Source organism: Protopterus annectens, chromosome 7.part0 (assembly GCF_019279795.1).
Source record: "Protopterus annectens isolate FY-2018-M chromosome 7.part0, PAN1.0, whole genome shotgun sequence".
NCBI classification, from domain to species: domain Eukaryota; kingdom Metazoa; phylum Chordata; order Ceratodontiformes; family Protopteridae; genus Protopterus; species Protopterus annectens.
The window spans coordinates 1,141,038,158-1,141,062,428 of record NC_056739.1 but is presented as its reverse complement, the minus strand read 5'-3'; the positions used below and the strand labels follow the sequence as shown (position 1 = coordinate 1,141,062,428).

The 24,271-nt window shown below is 44.4% G+C and overlaps 1 protein-coding gene across 2 annotated transcripts in view; it reads right to left on the bottom strand.

The window, feature by feature from the left end:
- Positions 1-24,271, bottom strand: part of LOC122806909 (WD repeat-containing protein 76-like) — a 950,729-nt gene that overhangs the window by 696,878 nt on the left and 229,580 nt on the right. For both annotated transcript variants that reach the window (XM_044077718.1, XM_044077717.1), the window contains one exon: positions 12,011-12,391. In XM_044077718.1, coding sequence (XP_043933653.1) covers positions 12,011-12,304 — 294 coding nt within the window. In that variant the 5' untranslated portion in view covers positions 12,305-12,391. The remainder of the gene's footprint in view (positions 1-12,010; positions 12,392-24,271) is intronic.

The following is a 24,271-nucleotide window of genomic DNA, read 5'->3' as shown; positions in this document are numbered from 1 at the left end:
CTTGGCAAGGTATGAAAATGGAATTTGTAACCTCAAACCACATCCAAAACCCGCTTGTCTTGGGTTATTTGAGTCCAATTCTGTTAAAAAAGAGAGTTTTTCTCCGAGAGGGGCTTCCAGGCAAGAATTTTCTGTAGCCCAACAGAGGGAGTCATTGAGTTTGTTTCCTTTGAGTTTGTGACCTGTCCTCTCCTCCCCTAGGGGTGGAAGCAGTCCACTGTCTTGGTCTATAAGAAGCTTGTGTTTGAGGCCTTCCTCTGGAGCATCTATATCTACCCCTCTGAGGCCTGTCTGAAGTGGGAAAGGACCAATTTTTTTGAAGGCCAATTCCTGCTGAATCTAGGGGGCTGTACTTGTAAGAAATCTTTAACTGCTTGCATGGATTTCGCCTTATCCTCCATCTTTTTAATCACCTCTTCAGCTTTTGATCCAAACAAAACATCATGCTGAACAGGAGCATCCAATAATTTAGCCTTTACTTGTTCAGGCAAATTTTGTTCCTTTAGCCATGCATGCCTTCTAATGACTGTGCCGGAGGCTGCAGCCCTACAAGAAGCCTCCAAGGCATCAAATCCACAGTGTAAACCATGCTTCCCAACTTGTTCTGTGGCATGCAATAAGTCATGTAATTCCTTATCATCTGCACAGGCAGAAATGGAAGTAAGCGTTTGTTTTAAAATAGACAAGAGAAATTGCTGGTATTTTGGCATATGAAACTGACAGTTTAAAGCCCTAATGGACAAAGTAGCAGAAGTGTACACTTTTTTGCCCCATCTTTCTAAGGATCGAGAATCCTTTTCAGTAGCAATGGGATTTTTGGCAGAAGCGGCCTTAACTCCCTTAGGACCCTGAGAAATGGTTTCAGGGTCAGCAGAAGGGTTCTTGTATAAAAACTGGTGGGAATCAGGAACCCTGTAATATCTATCAGGCTTAACAGGAGCAGGAGGAAAAGAGTCAGGGGTTAAATTAGCCTCCGAAAAGGCATCATCCACAATATCCAAAACAGGAGGAATAGCCAGGGGGTCTATGTTGGGGAAGAAGAAGAAAAACCCTCAGTCTTTTCTTAGAGTCCGAATACTCCTGTCCTTCCCAGTGGAAATGTTCCCTCATTTCATGCAAAGTTTCCCCAAAACAGAAATCCTCAGGGGGAGAAGCTGAAGGAATAGATTCCTCAGCATCAGAATCCTCATAAGGAGGGAAAGTATATTCCTGGTCAGAAGAAACTGAAGAAACAGAAGCCCGATCAGAGGAATCATAATAAACATCCTGCCTTGGCCTTTTATCTGGAGGGGGATGTGAACCCCTAATCATAGTAAGTAAATCCTCCGCCATCTTGAGTAACTGTTTCTGTGACTTGGGAGCCGGTTCAGAAGAGGCCTGTGTTGCAGTCTTTGATTTAGAAGGAGTCTTTGCCTTTGTCTTTGTCTTTGCCTTTATTAGAAGCTGAGTAGGCCTGAAAACCCCTTCGGAAGCCGGTACCTACACAGTGGCTCCGGACCCATCCGAAGGAGCATTGTCCAAAGGTCCTGCAATAGAAATATTCAAAGGCCTGGTTGGCTCCTCATGAGAGTCCGTTTCGGCCATCGGTTCTGAAATGGCTGACGACAGGGACTGCAAAAGCGCCTCACTGACGACGGCCGAACCTGAAGCTGGCTCCGCTTGTGTGCTATCATCAGATTTGGACCTCGGAGGCCTGTCTTTATCCTTGCAACGTTTGTGAACTCCGGTAGCCAGAACCTTATCAGACGACATTTTGTAGTTAAAGCACCTACCGAAGTAATGAAAAGCAAAATCGTACCTTCGATTAATTGTACGATGATTGAATCTAGCACAAAACCGACAACTAGCTACATCGTGGTCAGGGCCTAAGCAAGGAATACAGTAAGAATGAAAATCCTTATGAGGTATTTGCTTCCCACATGAAATACAATTATTAACTTTTTCTGACATCGGAGTGGAGCAAGAAAAAAGTTTCCCCAACGGGGTACTTAGCTTTGAGTGGAGAAGAAAATCTTCGGACTGAAGTTTATCAGAAAAAATCGTCAGGAGTCAGCCGATCGGCACTTGCGAACTGCTATCACCGCACGGCAAGAAAGACTGGAGAAGATGGCGTCGGCTGTCAGCTTTATACTCCTGGCGCTCTGACGTCAGGGAGCATGGTTGAACAGCCGACGCCGGACCCAGACTTTGGGATTCTGGCCGACCGAGGGCTGCCTGCCGGCAGGGGAGAACCCTACAGTCATGACTGCAACAGTGAAACACAATGAACATCAGGTGAGAATTTGATTAGGAAAAGTACTTACAACCCACCATTACATTTGGAATTAATTAATTTTGAAAAGTTAGTGGTGAAAGAAATTAGGAATGTATTTAATACAATGAGGAGTTATAGAGGTAATTTAATATAGGAAGAAAATAATGTTTTGGGAGATGTGATGAGAAATAAGAGAATAAGAATCATATGGGGGGTAGGGTGCTCATGATGGAACAGTGGAACTATTCAGCCAAAATGCTGGAAATCTTAAATACAAATGGGAGGTATGTTCAAGTGTCACGTAATGAGGTGAGCATTGCATATAAAAAGAGAGATATGATTCTGGAAGATAATTTAATACAGGGGACTACTAATAAACTATATGATTACAAGAAGGTAAACATTTACTCCTGGGATTTTTGGAATTCCGAAAATCCACAAGGATGTGACCGACCCCCAATTAAGACCAGTGGTTACATCAGCCGGTTGGAAAACCCAACCGTTAGCCATACATGTGGATAGAAAATTAAAAGCCTTTTATGGCATATATCCACATATACTGATTGATTCATGTGATTTTTTTTTATCTAAAATAGAGAAATTAAGAGTTTAATCCCAATTTTTATTTCTTAATCATTGACAAAAAATATTTATTTTCTGTTATCCCCCATGATTTGGGACTTCAATGGTTTGAGGAAATGATGTTTTAAGTTTAAATTTCTAAAGGGAAATGACTTCTGGTTAGTACTGGAGAACATGGAGTTAGTGTTGAAGAATAACTTTTATCTATTTCCAAGGTGAATATTACCATCAGTTAAACGGAGTACCAATGGGTGCATCATGTGCACCAATTTTTGCTAACATAGTGATGTTATATTGGGAAAAGTATTTTTTTAACTCTAGGTACAATGAGTATACAAGGGCCTTTTATTGATTTTTGGAAAATATTTTTATCATATGGCAGGGGCCTCAGGAATTAATGTATGGGTTTATGAGTTATTTAAATGATACCACAGAGTTTTTGAAGATCACACAGGAAATTGAGGATAACAAGGTATATTATTTAGATATAGGTATTCAGAAGGATTATGTAAATAACAGATATGCCTCACAAGTGTATAGGAAAAATGTTTTCCCAATTCATACCTACATTTTGAGAGTAATCACCCCATAACACAGAAGAAATATATACTAAAAGATCAGATGGTGCAGGCATGACATCAGTTAAGGAAGATTTGAAGTATGAATTAGATTACACTGGGAGGTTGTTTTCTGTGAAGGGGTACCCGAAGATCTTATAAAATCTTTTAAAGATGAATTATTGGGGTGGGGGAATAGATAATCTCTATTATTAGATAAACCTGCCTTGGAGAATAAGGGCAATATAAACCCAATTATAGAAAAAGAATCCAGTGATGAACATTTTAATATACCCTACCTAGTGATAAACAATCAGGATACAGGAAGGAATCAGTATATTATAAATAAATATTGGGAGCTGTTTAGTAATATGCTGAATAAGTGAGAAGTGTTCAATAGACCCCTAAAGTTCAGCTTCAGGAGAAATTTTAATTTGAAAGAAATGGTTGAAAGAGGACCAATATAAAAGGAGGACCAGGAAGGAAAGAAGGAGGGAACTTTTAAGCGTGGTAGATGCTCACAATGTATACTCATAGCCAGAGAAGAAGTACAAGTACTCATCCCCCTAATTAGATGCCGAGCATTAGGACACTACAATTGTTCAACCAAGGAAGTAGTATACATGGCATATTGTGCATTCTGTTGGGCATTTTATGTGGGCAAGACGGAACGTAGTCTAAGAGAGAGAATCTATGAACACATGTATGAAATTAGTAGGAAAAAGAAACAAATGCCTTATTTCGACATGTTGTTAAGTGTGCCAGGGTAGATTTTAAGTTTTGGATTTTAGAAGTAGTCAAATCACTAGAAAGGGGTGTGGACTGGGTATCCAGGCTGGAATATCGGGAATTAATATGGCAATTGCACCTGGATGCCTGTGTATACCCAGGATTGGTAAAAAGGACAAAAGTTATAAAAAATGAAATTTTAATTTTTTTGTGTAAAGTACTATGATATAAAAAATTTGTTAATGTGTTTTTCAACATGTTTTTACACGTGGTAATAAAAATGGTGGTTTAATAGAGATTACTTTATTGGGTGATGTACCTGCCGTGGTGGTGCTGCGGTAGCATTGTCGCCTCACAGTAAGATGCTGTCCTGTTTGATTCTCAGCTAGAGCGTCTTCTGCGTGGTAACATACGTGAATGGGCATACCTTTGTTCAAGGTTGTGCGTCAGGGCTGGTAACTCAGCACGTAAAAATCAACTACCAATCATTAGCAGACCGGAGTTCAGCTGTGGCGACCCTTAACCGGGAAAAGCCAAAAGACACAACAACTTTACTGGGTGATGTCATTTTAAGATATGAACCAATGAAAAAGTAGTTAAGGCTTTATATTTGTGGCAGGATGTTATGTAAAATGATTCTGATGAAGTTTCCTGTTGGGAGACATAAGCTGTAAAACCGTATTGCTGTTGTATGGGAATAAATCTTTTACAATTACTTGTGTGAGCTACGTTTTTTCGAATTTTTAGAGACGGCCTTTTGGGATTGCCTTTATTGGTGCCATGTTTACCAGCTGGAGGTTGTGTGGGTCTCAGTTTTTGGTGTTCCCCAGCCTTTTTTTCCACAGTTATGTGGCAGGTATTATGTGGATCTGAAAAACCGAAAAACGGCTAGTTAATTTTTATTTATTTAACATTTGTTAACCGGGTTATTCTGACTGAGCTTTTGGCTCATTTTCAGCAGAGACCCAGGGAGAAAAGCTCCTCAGGGAAAAAAACTATTTTAAATTTTAGTAATGAAGTACTAACAATCAGCTTTAGGCTCTTTTCAGCAGAGACCAGAGGAGAAAAGCTCCTCATGGAATACAATTTTAAAAACAAAAGTATTAACAATCAGCAGAAGAATATGAGACTTGTTACAATATCATTTTAGCTGCTTTGTACAAAATAAATTAATAGCCAGGACAGGGTTTTGAAACCAGTTGCATGCTCTTTTAAACGGGTAGGACCTAGCTGTTTTGAAGTTTAGAAAAAAAAGGAATATACAAATAGCTAGTTGAAGATAATGGGGAAATGGAGTAGAGGTGACAGACTACATAAAGTAGTTTATTTTGGAACTGAAAGAATCAAGATTGGTTAGAGAGGGAGGAAGGGAAGTGGTAGAAGAGGTAGGAGTAAAAGGTTAGAGATACATTTAGAGCGAGGTGGTGAAAATAGGTGGAAGGACAGTGGTTTCAGGGTGGATGGCTACAGTGGCAAGACCATTTTTTTTTAGATATTTCCTTATGGCTAATTTGAAACTCTTGCTATGGTGAAGGGACTTTATTTCCAAAGGGAGTTGGTTCCAGAATGTAGCTGGGTTATAGTTATAGAGAAGACATCCCATTTTGGTTTTGGGTTTGTAGCTGTGTAATAATTCTTGGTCTGAGCTGCGTAGAGTCCTAGCAGGGGAACATTTAGATATGATGGAGGAGAGGCTGGGGCAGAAGAAGGGTAGATAGAGGATGGAGTGAATGACTTGTAATTGGTATAGCTGGAGCAGATGAGGGAATTCTAGCCAGTCTAGTTGCTGAAGTGCTAAGCAGTGGTGTGACTTGTAGGTTTGGTTTGCTGCAAATCTAGCGACCTTGTTGTAGGTAATTTCAAGTTTGGAAATAAGTGTAGAGTTTAGGTTTGTGAATATGTGACAGCTGTATAGGGGTGCTGGGAGGAGTAAAGCATGAGACAAGAGTTTTTCGGGTTGTGTTGGTTAAGTATTTCTTGTTGCAGAAAAGGTGTCCAAGTTTTTGATGAATTTTTTTTAATAGAGTTAGTAATATGTAGATCAAACTTAAGCTGATCATCTATTGTGACACCTAGCAATTTAGTACTAGGTTCAGCTGAGATGGTGGTGGTGTTGCTAGATAGAATAGTAAATGTGCTTTTGAGTGTGGTGAGGTTTTTGGGGAGGAAGAGTAACAGCTTAGTTTTCTTTGGATTAAGTATTAGTTTGTCATCACTAAGCCATGTCTCAATGTGATTGTCTTAATGAAAAAGTACTCAGAGAACTCTATACACTCCTCATCTGCATGATGCAGCACATAGGCAACCATATGTAATGCTCATGTCATTCCACCAATTACAGATCTGCAGATAAGTAATAAAAAGACATGGGCACCACTGTTAAGAATGGTAGTGCAATGTATCTTGGAAGGGTTCAAACTGACATCTGACAAACTACCAGAGAACTATAAAAAGACTTGAAATATATTTATGCATGTGCAAAACATTTTTTGCACCATATTTCACACCTTGATGCAAAAGTAGATTTATAGCATATGGAACTAAAAGTTAAGGACATACAATATACACTGCTGTGGAGATGGCTCAAGGTTGACAGCACAAATGTTCAAAGTAGTCTTGAAAATTGATATAAATAAATAGGGTGCAGGCAGAAAAGTGAAGTGCAGTTTAAAAATATGTTACAATTGCACCTTAGAGTTGCCTTGTACCCCACTAAGCATCCAAACCTCCTTTCCTACCTTTTCTGTTTACCACATAAGGCCACCGCATAAATACTTGTATCATAGAAACAAAAGATGTAAAAAAAAAAACACCTCTAAAAAACAAGCCCTGAATTAAAAAAAAAAAGACGTTATGTACTCACCATAACATTCCATGTGTGTTGTCCATCTTGCCTTCATTCTTCACTGGTTGGGTTCAGAATTAATCCTCGGTTCCGACTCAATCTTATACAAAAGCTCGAAGTCTTCTACTAGCTCGTGGCTGAAAAACCCTGTCCCATCATACCCTAGGAAAATTCCCCAGATCTTGTTTGCTGATATAACTAAGAGTACCAGAAGAGATATTGTCTACCTTACACAGCAATGAAGAAGGCCAAAGAACATCAGTTATGAATTGTATCTGGTCGGTCCTCCAGGAACCAAAGGCTGGGGGAAAGGAGGATGGGATGTAAGAATGAAGGCGAGATGGACAACACACATGGAATGTTATGGTGAGCACATAACCTCTTTATGTGATGTTGTCCTATCTCGCCTTAATTCTTTACTGGTTGGGACAGTGTCCTTAGCACCATTTTTCTTAGGTGGCTCAAGGGAGAATATTTTTCAGAACAGTGGATCCAAAAGAGGCCATGTTCCTGGAGGCCAAATGCACTGTGTAGTGAGTGATAAAGGTATGAGGCCTTGCTCATGTTGCTGCAACACAAATGGTATCAACTGGTAGTCTCGCCTGAAAAAGCAGAAGAGGTTGCCCCGGCATGTGCAATGCTATCAGAAAGCATTGGTAGGAGGTCACCCACTGCCATACTCTCAGGGTCTCCTGACAAAGGAGGTAAGACCTGGTTCCTCCTAGCTTGTTTATGTACCACACAACTGACATGTTGTCTGTACTGCAATAGTTCCTAGCGGAAGAGAGTCTTGGAATGCTTGCAATGGTGAAAGCACCACCCTCATCTCTAGGACACTGATGTGCAAATGGGCCTCATGATCCTGCTAAGTGTCTTGGACTGTCCTTCCCAGATAATGACCACCCCGCCCCACACCCTATCTGGGAAGTGTTCGCAGTGACTGTGGCTAAAGGTTGTGGAAGGACAAAGGGTCGACCTAAAGTTACATGAGTGAAGTGAAGCCACCAATGAAGATCTCTCTTGCAGGATTCTGTTATTATAATTTGGTGGGACATGGGTAGTTCTTGCATGGACCAATGAGTGAATAGCAGCCACTGCAGAATTCTCATATGCAAATGTGCTAATGGAACCAAGTTTACTGCTGCTGCCACAGTCCAAGATTTTTAGGACTGTTCTCACTTGTACTTTTTTCTTGGAAAGTACATTTCTGACTTGAAGTCGTAGGGCTTGAACACTTTCAAGGGGAATTTTTGCCATCACTTTTGTTGTGTCTAGATCTGCTGCTATAAAAACGATACGCTGAGATGGCAATAAGGCAGATTTTTCGTAATTTATTGTAATTCCTAGGTGAGAGCACAGGTGCTAGGTGGTGTTTCTCGTTCTTGTTAGTAGATGCTCCGTGGTGGGGGATAGGAACTATTCGTCTAGGTATGGAAACACCTGGAATCCTAGGTGTCTCAAGTGAGACTTGACTACTCCCATAAAATTGGTGAACACTCTGGGGGCTGTAGTGAGACCAAACGGCATAGCTCAAAACTGGTAGTGACTGGCTCCCAGCCAAAAATGCAAATGACTCCTGGATAACCTGTCCATTTTTATATGGTAGTATGCATCCTGAAGGTCTACAGAGTAGATCCAATTGTCTTGTCCCAGAAAAGGGAGGATTGACTGCAGTGTTACCATCTGGAGCTTTGACTTTCTTACTGACTTATTTAATCTGCTGAGATTCAGGATAGGTCTCCTGTCCAGTTTTCTTTGGAACTAAAAAGAACCCTGAGTAAGTTCCGGACCCTATCTGGTCTGTGGGGACTATTTGTATGACTTTTTTGTCTAGCAACTTTTGTATTTCTAGAGTTGCCTGTTCCTTTTGACTGGGTGGAATGTCCGGGAAATTTTTTGTGTTTGGGACAGGGAAGGAAAAGGATATGGAGTAACCTCTGGATACGATGCTTTGTACCCATTTGTCTTTTGTTATTGTTAGCCAGGCTTCTGGGTACAAAGACAAATGACCACAGACTGCCTCCAGAGACAGACAGGCAGGTCTCCTTTCAGGAGCGCTGGAAGGGCTTACCAAGGAAAGATTTCCTGCCGCCCTGATTTTGTGGATCCATTACTGCTTCCCCCTCTGCGCCTGGGGGAAAAATCACGTGTGTCCTGAAAACCTCTCTGGAATTTCCACAACCACACCCCCCCCCCCTTTTGACCTTTTGGGTAAGGTCTAGAAGGTAGGGAAAACCGGACTCCTATGGCAGAGACTGTCATTCCTTCTTGCTCACTTCTGGTTAGTGCGTCTTTGACTTTTGGCCCAAACAAGGACAAGCCATCAAAGGGAGCATTAACAAAAGAAGACTTAAAGGGCTCCACAAAGTCACACAGGCGCATCCAGGAATGTCTCCTTAGGGAAATTTCTGAACCCCCTGCCCTACTCACTCTATCAGCTGCATAAGAAATGAGTCTCATGGAGGAGTTTACCACTGAATTCTAAGTGGACAGCTGACAGGAAACTTTTTCTGTTACCCTTTCAGCTACTGAACCCTGGAGAGCATCTCCTAGCTCCTTCAGGAGATCTCTCTGAAGTCTGGTAAAGTGGGTGAGATAATTCAGCGATATGAATGTACAGGTCACTGAAGAAAAGATGTGCCTTCCAAATCTGTCCATCGTATGAGACTCTTTATTCAGCGGATTGACAGAAGAGGATGCTTCTGACAGTTCCTTTTTGGTGGCCACCGGGACCACCATAGCATCTACTGGGACACCCTTTGTAAGGAAGTTTTTGTCAGTAGGGGATGTTATGAACTTATCTGGCCTCCAAGGAACAGGCTCCACTGAGTCTGGAGACTCCCACACCTTTCCTCAAACTAAGTCCATCAGTTCATCGAAAGGCAGAGACACCCAAGTGGCGAAAGGGCAAGACCCAATAGCCTTCAGGTATACAGACTCCTCCGCAGAAGGGTTGATGGGTTTCCAGCCGCCTCTCTGCTTAAGTATTTCCTGGATGTCTGCGAAGGAGACATCCTCAGAGGGCGACCATGGGAACCCTTCTGACTCATCAAGGTCTGTATTGGATGTGATGGACTCCTCTGGGGAATCTAAATGCTTCCTCTTACATAGGTCTCTTACGAAGGACCTCTTCAGAAGGGTATTCTGGAGAGGTTTTGAAAGAAAGGGGTTCACCCAATGCGGCATCTTGAGGCCTAGGGTCTCTGCGTCTCTGTGAATGCAGTGATGCCGAGACAGACATCAGTGCCTTTGGTGGAAGAATTACTGAACCTGACAATGTAGCTGCCTGTGGAGACCGCACTCTCTTCATCATCTCAAAGGCCCCATGCCCCTGATATGAGGAAGCTCCCGTATCCAAAGAACCAAAAGGTATCCCCAGAACCAAGGGGGTTGGCTCAGAGGCCAGTGTAAGAGCCACGCTCACCTGCACCGAAGCCCCGAGAGGCAAGTTCAGATCTGACAACTGTCCGATCAGACTGCCCTCCCCGGACCCGACCGTAGAGCGTCTGCTCCTAGACTCCTAGAGTTCGGATGGAACCGACGACGTCGGAGCAGTAGTCTGGGCCAAAGATCCTGGAATGGGTCTCTGCTCCGATGGTTGCCCTACAACCAGTTCCAGACATTCTAGCTCCGAAGTCCCAAGTTGGATTGGAGGAGGAATTGATGCTGACAGGGTAGGTTTGGTTCCAAAACCCTCTGGGTTGGATCCAACAAAAGTTTGGCAAGTGCCAGTGTCTTCAATAACCTCTGCATCATGCGATCCACATCATCACTGGAGAGGCTCCTGGAGGACCGAATGGAGGGAGCAGGAGATCTAGAAACTTGAAGTAATGGGGATCTCAAAGTAGGAGAAACCGGTTCCAGTTCTGGGGACCAGCTCCATACATGAAATGCCAATGGCTCAGAAATTGAAGGAGCCAGGGTGGAAGACTTCTTGGGCTGACGGACTTCGGGTCAGAAGTTGAAATTTTTGGCAATTTTTTTGTCTGCTCTGCCTGAGCCTCTGATGAAGAAGATCTTTTCCCTGATTTATCAGATTTGGATGAAGGGTAAAGGCTAGATTTAGCAGGATCATGACCTTCTCCAATGGCATCTGAAAAGGGGGGTCTTTAATAATCCCTTAAGGATTAATTTGTTCTTCCTTTCTATTAAAACTGTATGGCTGAAAGAGTGGCATATAGCACAAGATTCTTGCAGGTGAACCACTCCGAGGCAGTACACGCATACAGTATGCCCGTCAGTAAGGTACATTTTCTGGCTGCATTTTATGCATTTTTTAAAATCAGAGAATTCAGTATCCTTAGCTTGTTTGGACACGTCTAGAGTCTACAAAAACAAAGTCCACAAAACAACAAAGAGCAGCAGAAAAAGGCACAAACACACTATAAGGGACAAAGGCAGCCCTCTAACTTAAACGAGCTAGCCTAATACAAAGGGCAGAACAACCAGAGACAAACAACTCAAATTTAACAGCTCTCTAATTTAAACGGGCTTGACTAAAGAAATAAAGGCGTTATAGGGTATGGAGAAAAAGGCCTCTAGGATAACAATGACGGCCAACAACAAAAAACATAGCAGCGAACACTCCAAACCTACTTAGAGAGTCAACTAACTATACAGACTACAAACTATCCTGAAAAGAAGTAATATAACACTATCATAAAGAAGAAATAACTTCACTTAGCCAGAGCCAGTGCAAAGCACTCTATCTTGTTTCAGCTGCAAACAAGACCTGGGAATTTTCCTAGGGCATGAAGGGATAGGGTTTTTCAGCCATGAGCTAGCAGAAGACCTTGAGCTTTTTTATAAGGTCGAGTCGAAAACGAGGACTGGTTCCGTACCCAACCAGTAAAGAATGAAGGCGAGATAGGACAACACCACATTCTATTTTTCTTAAACTTATGATTTCATCTGGTAAAATATGCACACATATATGGACTATCAATATATTACGAGACTAAACTATTATGATCCTGCTAGTCTGCAGTTCAGTAGGTTTTGGTTTTCTTTCCAGGTGTTTATGCGAACTACCAGGCTCCTTACCTCAGAAAAGGTATTATTGTCTTCATCACTTGAGTCGCGTTCTGAAGCATTTTCTACAGTCATGGCAGATCTGGCCTTTGTGGACAATACATTACTGTGATGAGGAAGCAATGGCAAAGTAAAGGATGCTTCTTCAGAACTTGACACTGCTTCACACTTTTGTAGAAATTCTTTTCTTGACCTTTTAGGTAACCGTTCATAAAATGATTCTTTTTGGGTTGCCTTTTTCTTTACTAAGCACTTTCTGGTTAATCCTTTTTTTACACTTCCATCTTGTACATTCTTAGAAGCCATGGATAGATTAGTACTTAAATTCTTCGGGGGTCTTCCAAGTTCCAGAGATAATACCTTCTTAACAGTCTGGCTTACTAGAATGACCTCCTATTAAAAATAAATAAAATTAAAAAAAAATTTAAAAATACAAACATATTTATGACAAATAACAGAGTCAGAGATCAGTGATGTAAACAGACAGCTGATACTGGTGGGGTATGACAAGAGATGTAAAGCATGCTTAAAGAATAAAAGACTAGAAAGTACAGTGCCTCTACTTCTTATCTGCTTAGTCTCCAAATCTTACAGATAGTAGTTATAAAAGTTTGAAAAGGAATAGCATTTTAAAATGTACAGTTGCACTAGGCCAGTAATGGCGAACCTTTTGGGCTCGGCGTATCAAAAATTCAGAAAATGCCTAACTTGACTCTGCTGGCATGTCCTCCCTCCCAAACAAAACAAAAAAAAGAAGTTATGTCTTACCATAATATTCCATCTGTGTTGCTGATCTTCGTTCATTCATTACTGATGGGTTATTGGTTCCGCCCTCGGAACAGAGCCAGCCAAATATCAAGCTCGCATCAGCCAAAAACTCTCAAGTCAAAGTCCTACCCAAAATGCTCTGCTTCCTGTTACCTCAGATCGAGTTTGCAAGTTGACAGGTAAAAGTAGAGGTTACCTCTGGTCATAACAGACCTACAATAAAGGAGTATATGAGATCAACCAGGAACCTCCGGATAGGGGATGGAGGGTGGGAAGTAATGAAAGAACGAAGATCAACAACACAGATGGAATGTTATGGTAAGACAAAACTTCTTTAGCTGATGTTGTTAATCTTTGTTCATTCCTTACTGATGGGACAGAGTCCCCAGCTACCTGTATCCCTGGGTGGCCCTCATGGAAGGACATTCCTGAGCACCATGGAGCCAAAGGAAGCTATACCTCCGGAGGCCACGTCCAATTTGTAATGAAGAATAAAGGTACGAGGTTTGGCCCGAGTTGCAAGCTGAGCAAATATCACTGAGGGAAGCCTTAGCATGGAAAGCTGCTGAAGTTGCCCTAGACCTTATAGAATGTGCTTTCATTCTGTGAGGCAAGGAGACCTTGTTTTTGTTGTAGATAAAGGTAATGCAATTTCTTAACCATGAAGCCAATGTAACTTCTAAGATAGGGTGACCCCGTCTTGGTCTAGAAAAAAGCCAGGAATAGTTGGTCTGATTTATGGGTAGATTTTGTTCTGTCCAGATAAAATCGTACTTGCCTATGAATGTCCAAGGAGTGCAGGCAATACTCTCCCTTGTTAGCAGTGGTTAGGAAAGAATACTGGAAGGTCAATAGATTGATAGACCGCTCTGACACCACTTTTGGTAAAAAGGTAAAATTAGTTCTTAGTGATACCCTATCCTTATGGAAGATAAGATAGGGAGGTCTGATGCATAAGGCTTAGAGTTCTGACAAGCGTCTGGCTGATGTAACTGCAATCAAAATTTTCCAAGAGACATTTTACATTACATGAAGATGCAGGTTCAAAGAGGGGAGCTGTTGAAGCTTGCAGAACCAAAGCCAAATCCCAAGGTTGTACTGGTTCTCTAAAGGGAGGTTTTAAGTGGAGAACCCCCTTCAAGAAAGTTTAACAGAGTCTATGTGACATAAGCAAAACATCCTGAAAACCAATGTGGAAATTTGAGATGGCAGCTAAATGCACACAAATAGTAGAGGCAGACACCCCAGAGTGGAAAAGATGTGATAAGTAATCCAAAACTACCGAAACTGGGGCTGACAAGATGTCTAATTGTTTATTCGCTGCCCATAAAGAAAACATTTTCCATTTATTAAGATAGATTAGTCTGGTGGACAATTTATGAGATGCAATAAGAATACTGCGCACAGGGGATGACAGGTTTTCATGCCTGGCAATCATTGGAAGTGGAGAAAAGTACAGTTTTGTACCTACCATAAATGTAGATTTCCGATAGATATGCAACTGCAGTCATAACATATGGGTTGTCCTGCCTCAGGCAGCCCTCGGTCGGCCGGATTCCAAAGTCTGGGTCCGGCGTCGGCTGGTGTCGCCACCTCTCCGACGTCAGAACGGCTGGAGTATAAAGGCATCGGCCGACGCCATCTTCTTCAGTGTTTCTTGCCCCAGATGCCAGGTGCCCTCCTAGGAAGGCTAAATTTGGTGAATGGATAAAGAATTCCAGACATGCACAACAGTAATAAACAGATACACCATAGAGATACCCCCAGCTAATAGGAATAGGGGTAGTGGACCCATAAAGAAGGTTGCAGAGGGGTAGGAGGGTGGGAGAATCCGACTGCAGTTGCATATCTATCGGACATCTACATTTATGGTAGGTACAAAACTGTACTATGTCCTTCAAGAATGCAACTGCAGTCATAACATATGGGTTGAATACCATAGCCAAGCTAAGGGTGGTTGTAACTAAGAAAGTGATGGTGTAGCCAAAATGCCCTGCAGGACTGCCGAAGCAAAGCCTGCTCGGGATCTGGAGTATAAAGGCAGGTTGTAGTGCTTGGAAAATGTATGCACGGAGCTCCATGTAGCAGCCTCTAGAATGTCCTTTGTAGCCACTCCTCTTAGGAAAGCTGTGGAAGTGGCTATAGCTCTGGTGGAGTGTGGCCTAATATTGGCTGGCACACCTTTTCCATGAAAGGAATAGCAGAATCTGATGCAGTGTCCAATCCATTTGGAAATTGTTTGTTTGGAGATTGCTTTTCCGTGTACTCCAGCAACATAGGCTACAAGCAGTTGGTCAGACTTTCTGGTGGCCTTAGTTCTGTCCAAGTAGTAGCGTAGTTGCCTGTGTATGTCCAAAGTATGCAGCAGTGCTTCCCCCCTGTTTTGAGGAGTGGGGAAGAAAGTAGGCAGGTGAATGGCTTGATTTAGAGACACCCTGGAAATTACTTTTGGCATGAATGAAGGATTGGTTCTTAGAGAGACTCTGTCCTGATGAAAAATGAGAAAAGGAGGTACTGCCATGAGTGCCTGTATCTCCGAGACTCTTCTTGCTGATGTGATTGCCAATAGGAAAACCGTTTTCCATGAGAGGAATTGCATTTCTGAAGTTGCTGCTGGTTCAAAGGGAGGAAGAGTTAATTTTTCCAAGACGAAGTTGAGGTCCCATGCAGGTACTGGCGGTTTCCTGGGAGGTTTGATATTCTTTATCCCCTTAGGAACTGTCTTAGCAAAGGATGTGAAAACACAGGTGGATCACAATTGTATTTTGCTGAGATTGCTGAGGCATGAATCTTTATGGAAGAATATGAGAGACCAGTATGAAACATTTCTGCCAAGTATTCCAATATCTGAGGTATACTCAATACTGTTGTATCCTGACCCCTGTTAGCATTCCAGATGATGAATCTCTTCCACTTGGCTGAATAGGTTTTTCTGGTGGAAGGTCTGCGTGCTTCCAGTAAGATCTCTTGAACTTTTTTGGAAAGAGAGATATCGGAAGGAGTTATGGTAACCTCCAGGCTGTCAGATGCAATGTTTTCAGGTTCTGATGAACCGTCCTGTAATTGTGTTGTGTTAGAAGCAGAGGCCACAGGGGCAGAGGCCACAGTTTGGTCCGAGTTATGCTCAACAGCAATGGATACCAGTGCTGCCTTGGCCAGTCTGGATCTATCAAAATGCCTGTTGGTTGTTCTGCTTTGATCTTCAGTATCACCTTGGTCAGCAGTGGTAGAGGAGGGAATGCATAAATTGTTAGGGACTTCCAGCTGAAGGAGAGAGCATCCGTTTTCCAGGCTAGAGGATGGTGGGTCCTTGTACAGAACTTTTCCAGGTGATGATTCATGTGAGAAGCAAAGAGATCTATGTCCGGTCTTCCCCATGTCCTTGTTATTTGTGAGAAAATGTGAGGATGCAGCATCCATTCGTGTGGATCCAAGAAATTTCTGCTCAGCTTGTCCGCCAGTACATTGTCCTTGCCTGGCACAAACTGGGATTGCAAATGTATCTTCAGACTTAGGGATTTTTCCCAGAGAATCATTGTTAGTCTGCAGAGGGGATAAGAATGAGTGCCTCCCTGCTTGTTTATATACCACATAACAGTGGTGTTGTCTGTCCTTATTAGCAAATGTCCTTGTTGAAGTGATTTTTCGAAAGCCTCGATTGCATGTATCACTGCCAACATCTCTTTTTGGTTTATGTGCAGATGCCTTTCCCTTGGTGTCCATTGACCTTGAATGCATCTGCCCTCCATGTGCGCCCCCCATCCATGGTCTGAGGCGTCTGTTGTAATCATTTGACCTGCTTGAGGTTTGTTGAAAGACATGCCTTTGTTTAACTGACTTGCTTGAGCCCACCACAAAAATTCTCTTTACAGACATGGAATGAGTAGGATTACATCCTCTAGGCTTTGGCTGTGTTACGACCATAAGCTTTTTAAGTACCATTGCAGCTTTCTCATATGAAGTCTTGCCAAAGGTATCAGAAGAATGCAAGATGCCATGAACCCCAGGGCCTGCAGGATTTTCCTTGCAGTCAGCTGGGAGAGCTTTGCTAGGCCTTTGAAGTACTCTGGTAACTACTGTTGTTTTTCCTCTGTGAGATAAGCCATCTGTGTTTTTGTGTCCAGTTTGGCTCCTAGCAAAATTATCTGTTGGGATGGCAGAAGTCTTGATTTCTGAATGTTGACTGTGTATCCCAAGGCCTGTAGTAATTGAATGACATAGTCCAAGTTTGCTATCAAGGTTTGCTTGTTGTCTGCTTGTATGAGGCAGTCGTCCAGGTAGGGGTATATTTAAATCCCCTGGAGTCTGCAGTGTGCCACTACTGATGCCAGGCATTTCGTGAACACTCTGGGTGCAGTAGATAAGCCAAACGGCAATGCTGAGAATTGATAATGCTCTGTCCCTGCAAGAAATCTGAGGTATCTTCTGCAGCTTTGTCTGATTGGGACATGCAGGTATGCCTCCTTGAGGTCCAGAGTGACCAGCCAAGACCCCTTGCCCAGCATGGGAAGGAGTTGCTGCAACGTCAGCATTTTGAACTTTGGCACAATGAGATAAGTATTTAGAGTAGACAAGTCCAGTATAGGTCTCCATTTGTTTTCCTTTCTTGGAACAAGGAACAGTCTTGAATAAAATCCCTGGCCTTGTTCCTGTGGAGGGACCTTTTCTACTGCTTTTACATTTAACAGCTTTGAAACTTGAATGAGTGCCCCTGCCCTTTGATGAGGTGGCAGGTTTGGCATGCCTTGTCTTATTGGTAAAGTATGGAAGTGGAATCTGTAACCTTTGTCTATTAAATCCAGAATCCAGTTGTCCTTGGTTAAGATATGCCAGTTTTTTGAGAATAAGGATAATTTTCCGCCCAAAGGTGCTTCTCTTTGAGCCTCTGTAGACGGTATGAAAGTCAAGTCATTGTGGTTGTCCTTGTGGTGCAGCTGGACTGCCTGCGCCACTTCTTTGATTTGGTGGTTTCCATTGGCAGCCCCTGTAGGAGCCTTGGTATTGCCCTCTACCTCGGGCACGCCTGTTTTTTCCCCTTTGAAACTTGTCAGTATCTGGAAAGGACCAATTCTTTGAAGGCCAATTCCTGCTGAATCTGGGTGGCTGAACCTGGAGGAAATCTTTGACTGTCTGTACTGATTTAGCTTTTTCCTCAATGGACTTCAACACATCTTGTGCATTAGCACCAAAAAGCTTCTGTTTTTCCAGAGGTGCATCAAGTAACTTTACTTTAACATGGTCTGGCAGTGGCTGTTCTTTTAACCAAGCATGTCTACGTATAACAGCCCCAGTCATAGCTGCCCTACATGAAGCCTCCAATGCATCATAACCACACTGAAGAAAATGATTGCTAACCTGCTGAGAGTTATGTACTAGATCCTGCAATGCCTTTCTATCAATAGGCTCAGGAGAGGCTAGCTTTTTCTGTAAATCATCCAGTAAAAAATCCTGGTACTGAAACATATGAAAAAGACAGTTAAGTGACCTCATGGCCAGGGTGGTAGAGGTATAAACTTTTTTACCCCATCTCTCCAGGGACCTAGCTTCCCTATCCGCTGGCAGTGGATTCTTGGCTGTGGAAGTAGCCACTCCCTTGGGGCCCTGTGAAATAGTTTCTAGATCCACAGAATGGGCCTTAAAGAGATGTTTGTGGGTGTCAGGGACCCTATAATATCTGTCTGGCTTGACAGGAGCAGGAGGGAGAGAATCAGGGTTAGCACTGGAGTCGGAGAAAACATCATCCAGGACATCCATAACTGGAGGGATAGCTAAAGGTCTGTGCTGGGGTAGCTTGAGGAAGGTACGTAGCCTTTTCCTGGAATCAGAGAATTCCTGACCCTGCCATTTAAAATGCTCCCTCATAGAGTGTAGGACTTCACCGAACAAAAAATCCTCTGGAGGAGAGGCAGAGGGAATTGATTCCTCAGCATCAGAGTCCTCACAGGCCTGGAAGGATTATTCTTGGGTATCTGAATGCTCAGAATCCCCAGAGGCTTCATCTGAAGAGAGGTTGTCGGCCTGCTCAGTTCTGGGCCTTTTCTCTGCAGGCGGCTGAGAACCTCTGTCTGGATGAGGCTGAGACCCCCTGATAAGAGAAATAAGATCTGCAGCAAGAGACATGATCTGTTTATCAGAAGAAGGGGCCTGGGCAGTGGGTTTAGGATGGGCCTTGACCTGGCTGGCGGCCTTAGCACGTGCAAAGGCCTTGATGGACATGGATACAGGAGGCCTAGCTGCCCCATGTGCAGGAGTAACCTTGTCCACAGGAAAGGTGTCGGGTAGATCCAGAACTTCGGTTTCTGGAGGAAAGTCAACAACCGGCACCGGTGTAGACTCCGAGACTGAAGGACGAGTTAACGCTGTGTCGTCTGCCTGGAGCGGTTGAATTACCGCTTCCAAAGGGACCGAAGCACTCGCGGAGGGTTTAGGAGGAGTATCGGTGGAGGACGCGGGCCGAGGATGTCGGTCCCGGTCCTTTCGTTTTTTGGAAGATTGAGTAGTCGGTTGTTCCGACGGCATGATATAAGCGAAAGATTAGCCGAAAAAGTCTTCGGGAAATTCTGCCCGGCGCCTGAGAGTGCGCTTATTAAAGCAAGCACAGGCAGCACAGGCCGAGACGTCGTGGTCTGGGCCCAGGCAAGGTAGGCAATAAAAATGGAAGTCCTTATGAGGTATTTGTTTACCACAAGACAAACAATTATTAACTTTCTCAATTTGTTCTGACATCGGCTGAGGCAAGAAAAAATGTTCCCCAACGGGGTACTTAGCTTTTAGATGACTTCGGTACTGAAAACACAGGAGCTGACCGACCGGCACTTGCAAACTGCTTCTGCTTCGGGCACCGCGCGGCAAGAAAGACTGAAGAAGATGGCGTCAGCCGATGCCTTTATACTCCAGCCGTTCTGACGTCGGAGAGGAGGCGACACCAGCCGACGCCGGACCCAGACTTTGGAATCCGGCTGACCGAGGGCTGCCTGAGGCAGGACAACCCATATGTTATGACTGCAGTTGCATTCTTGAAGGACATCCAAGCTGTCAGTTTCAGGGTTGTTAGACTGGGGTGAGTCAGACCCTGTGGACGGGAGATCAATATTGGGGATGGACTGAGGATTCATGGTTGATCTAGCAGGTGAGGCCAGAGGAAGGGAAACCAGACTTGTTGAGGCCAATATGGAGCAATGAGGATCACTCTGCTCTTCAACTGTCATGCTTTCTTTAGAAATTAGGAGATGAAGGGAAGAGGAGGATAAGCATAAAGTAGACCCGAGGGCCAAGCATGGACTAGAGTGTCTCTCGGTAACTGTCCCCAAGGGGGCAAAATAGTTGCTGCACTTGTAGCTGGTTGGGCAGGCAAATAGGTTGCAGCAAGGCTGGCCTCAGCGGTTGAAGATTCTTGCCGCTATCATAGGATTGAGGAACCAGTTGTGAGGTTGCAGAATGCACCTGCTCAATTTGTCCGCTATCACGTTGGAGCTCCCGGGAATATGCCTTGCAGTTAGAAAGCGGTTGGAAGCTATCGCCCACTGCCATATTCTCAAGGCTTCTCAGCATAACAAGTAAGATCTGGTGCCCCCTTGTTTGTTGATGTACCAGGCCACTGACAATGTCTGATTGGATTGCAAGAGTCCCTGACGGAAGGATGGAATGAAATGCTAGCAATGCTAGTAGCACCACCCTCAGTTCCAGGACACAGATGTGCAAAAAGGCCATTGTCTCCAACCAGGTGCCTTGGGCCGAGCTTCCCCCAACCCATCAGGGAGGCATCACTGGTTACTGTGGCTATCGGTTGATGGGGGTTGAAGGGGAGAGACCATTGTTGGGGATTTCGAGACGTCTACCAGAGTAAATCTTGCTTGCATCTCCGAGTTACACTTATCTGAAAAGACAAAGGATGTTGTAGAGCGTACCACTGAGTGAGAAGTAGCCACTGAAAGAGCCTCATGTGGAATCTGGCTAGAGGAACAATGGTGATCAAGGCTGCCATTGACCCCAAGAGTTGGGAGTATAGATTGAGCGGGAGATTTGTGGTGACAGAGCAGCGGTTGAACCTATTGCCTTATTCTTTGAAGCCTCTGTTCCGGAAGGGATGCTGTGCAATTTCCAGTGTCCAACAGTACTCCCATAAATTCCAAAGACTGAGCTGGGGCTGTGTTGGATTTCTCCCAGTTTATAGTGATTTCCCAGGCTTTAAGATGTTAGGAGAATGTAGTGCAGAACTTCTTCCAGTAGACACTTGGAGGGGGCGGTGAGGAGCCAGTTGTCTAGATATGGAAACGCCTGGAATCCATGAAGTCACAAGTGAGCGATAACCACTGCCATGCATTTGCTGAACACTCTGGGGGCTGTAGAGAGACCGAAGAGCAGAGCTCGAAATTGGTAATGACTGGCGCCTATGCAGAAGTATCTTCTTGAGTGTTTGTCCATTTTTATGTGGTAATACACATCTAGAAGATCTACAGAGCACATCCAATCATCTTCTTCCAGAAGAAGAAGGATAAACTGAACAGTGACCACCGGAATTTCTTTGTTTTCACAAATTTGTTCAGTGTGCCGAGATCCAGAATTGGTCTCTAGTCCCCTGTCTTTTTGGGACTAAAAAAAACCTGGAGTAAAAATCAGATCCTATCTGGTCTGGGGGGACCGTCTGGATGACTTCTTTTGTAGCTGCTTTTGGATTTTGTATGCTGCTGCTTCCCTTTGACTGGGTGGAACGTCAACTAATACTCTGGATGAGATTGGGCAAAGATGGAAGGGGATGCGATAGCCTCTGGATATTGTCCATTGTACCCAAGAGTCAGTGGTTATATTTTGCCAGGCAGCGGGGTACAAAGAAAAACAACCCCAGACCACTTCCTGAGGTGAGGAGTCAGGCAACACTTCAGGAGCGCTGATAGGGTTGGCCAGAGAAGGAATCTCTGAAACCCTGGTTTCGCGGACCTCCCCTGCCCAGAAAGGGGCATCCTCCATTGGAGTTTCCCCCTCTGCCTCTAGGGGAGAACTTGGCACATGCGTCCCACAAAGAGCCCTGTGATTTCCTGTACAACATTTTCACGTTCCTCTGATTTCTGGAGTAGAATAGCTGAAGAGTGGAGTGTCTGACACCAATGGCAGACAGGGTCTTGCCATCTTGTTCATACCTTGCCAGCTTATCTTTCACTTTAGAGCCAAACAAAGAAGTGGCCTTGAGGGGGGCATTCATGAAGGAAACTTTAAAGGAGTCTGCAAAGTCGCAAAGGTGCATCCAGGCATGTCGTCTGTAGACTGTACCCGCGCCTGCCACTCTAGCCGTCCCTTACATTGCGTGAGAAATAAGACACATGGCAGAGATGGAAATAGACTCTATGGTGGCTATCTGAGAAATCACGTTGTCATGGAACTAGTCAGAAACAGTTCCTGCCAAGGTTTCAGAGAGCTGGTTGATAAGATCCCTCTGAGGCCAGGTAAAGTGTGCCAAATAGTTCAAAGTCCTTATGGCGAAGGTTGATGAAGCAAACACATGCTTACCTAGTCTATCGCCCAGGACTCCTTGTTGGGTGGATGGACAGTTTGGCTCTCTTCTGCCAAATCCTTCTTAGTTGCAGCCACCACCACTATAGCACCTACTGGAAGACCTCATGACCAATGCGGGTGCTTAGCTGGGGGCGATAATAATTTATCCGATTTCCTTGGTATCGCTTCCAGGGTGTCAGGAGTCTTCCATGTGAGCTGGATGAGCTCATCGGCCGGCAGGGTGACCAAGGAGGTAGGGGGCCGGGCACGAAAAGCCTGCAGGAATACGGATTCCTCAGAGGAAGGATTAGAGGACTTCCAGTCACCCCTCTAAGGATCTCGAGGATGTCACCAAAGGACACCTCATCAGAGGGTGACCATTGGGACCTTTCCCAGTCATCAAAACCCATATCTGCAGTCAACGACTCCGCAGTGGAGTCCATGTGCTTCCTCTTGCACAACGCTTTACGGGATACTTCCTCAGTGGGAGGTTCTGGGAAGACTGCAAAGAGAGGGTCTCCTGAGGAGGATAAACCTGAGGCCCATGTGTTTTGAGTAAAAACCAGATCATATCTGGTCTGGGGGGAACCGTATGGATGACTTTTTTGTAGCAGCTTTTGGATTTTGTGTGCTGCTGCTTCCCTTTGACTGGGTGGAATGTCGGGTAATACTCTGGATGAGATTGGCCAAAGATGAAAGGGGATGTGATAGCCTCTGGATATTATCCGTTGTTGTGGCTTGTGACAGTTGCAGCACAGAGGGGGAAGAGGACTCCGACATGTGGGGTTTGCCAAAGAAGGCAAGCGGATTCTCCATGGCCTGGAAGGCCAGCCCACCCAAAGAGGGATGGGAGCCCAGAACTGAGCATGACAACCTCAGAACTGGGGTCACACCCCACCCCAATGAGCCCATCTCCAGATCAGGAGTCTCAAGAGGACCATGAAGCGTGAGAGAGAGAGGATCCCTGGAGGGTGCCATAGAAAAAAATTGGCGTGGAACCAGGAATGCCCTCCCCCACAGCACAGTCACTGGCCTGAGAAGAGCCCGATGCCCAGTGCACTTTGACCCACAAGGACGACTACGGCTCCAAAGTGAGATCCACTATTGGAGGTGGAGGAAGGGAAGCTGCTGTTGGAGTAATAGGTTTCGAAACTTGGGTAGAAGTCGAAGGAGGGGTGTATGTTGGAGATTGAGGAGATGTACATTCACCTGAAGGAGGGAACGTGGACTTCCGATGGGTGAGAGATCTCTGGCCAAAAGCAACTAGCCAACAAGCTGCAACACATCTTGCTTAGAGAAACTCTTGGTTGACCTCATGGAGAAAGCTGACGGCAATTCCGGCCTTTCTAGAAAAGGACTATATTGACTACCAGCAAATGGATCCAAAGAAGGAGAATACTTGGTCCTTGCTAATTCAAGAGGTGCAGAGCCCAGAACAGAGGACATCTGCACCAACGAAAACGGTGTGGAAGTGGTCTGCGCCGAGGATGTCAGAGCCATAGCAGTTGAAGGTGTCTGCACCGTAAAGGCAAAAGTCTGCCCCGATGGGTACAGTGCTGTCAAGGAAAGTGTGTCTGCACCGGTAATAAGGACGGTGCTGAGAAGGACTGCACCAAAGAACATGTCAGTGTCGAAAATGTCTGCGCCGTGGAATAAAGAGAAGTCATACTCTGAGCCAAAGGGGACTGTACCTGCATGGATGGTGCCAGTAAGGGCTGCAACAGAACTGTCGGAGCCATACTTGTCTGCACAGGAACTCCGGTGTCAATAAGGAAGACATGGCTGGAGCCAGAATCATTTGGGGCAGTGCCAAGCCTGGAGCAGACAGGGTCACAGGTGACAGCGCCGAAGTAGTAATCAATTTCACCTTCTTATGAGTCGACTCCCTACGATCTCCAGAGGGAGAAGGGGGCAACCTCAATGATGAAGAGGAAGAATGTCTCTTACAGCGTTTAACAGGAGGGGGTGAGCCCTCCAACCTAGAAATAGCCTTAGAGAAAGGAGATTTGAGAAGAC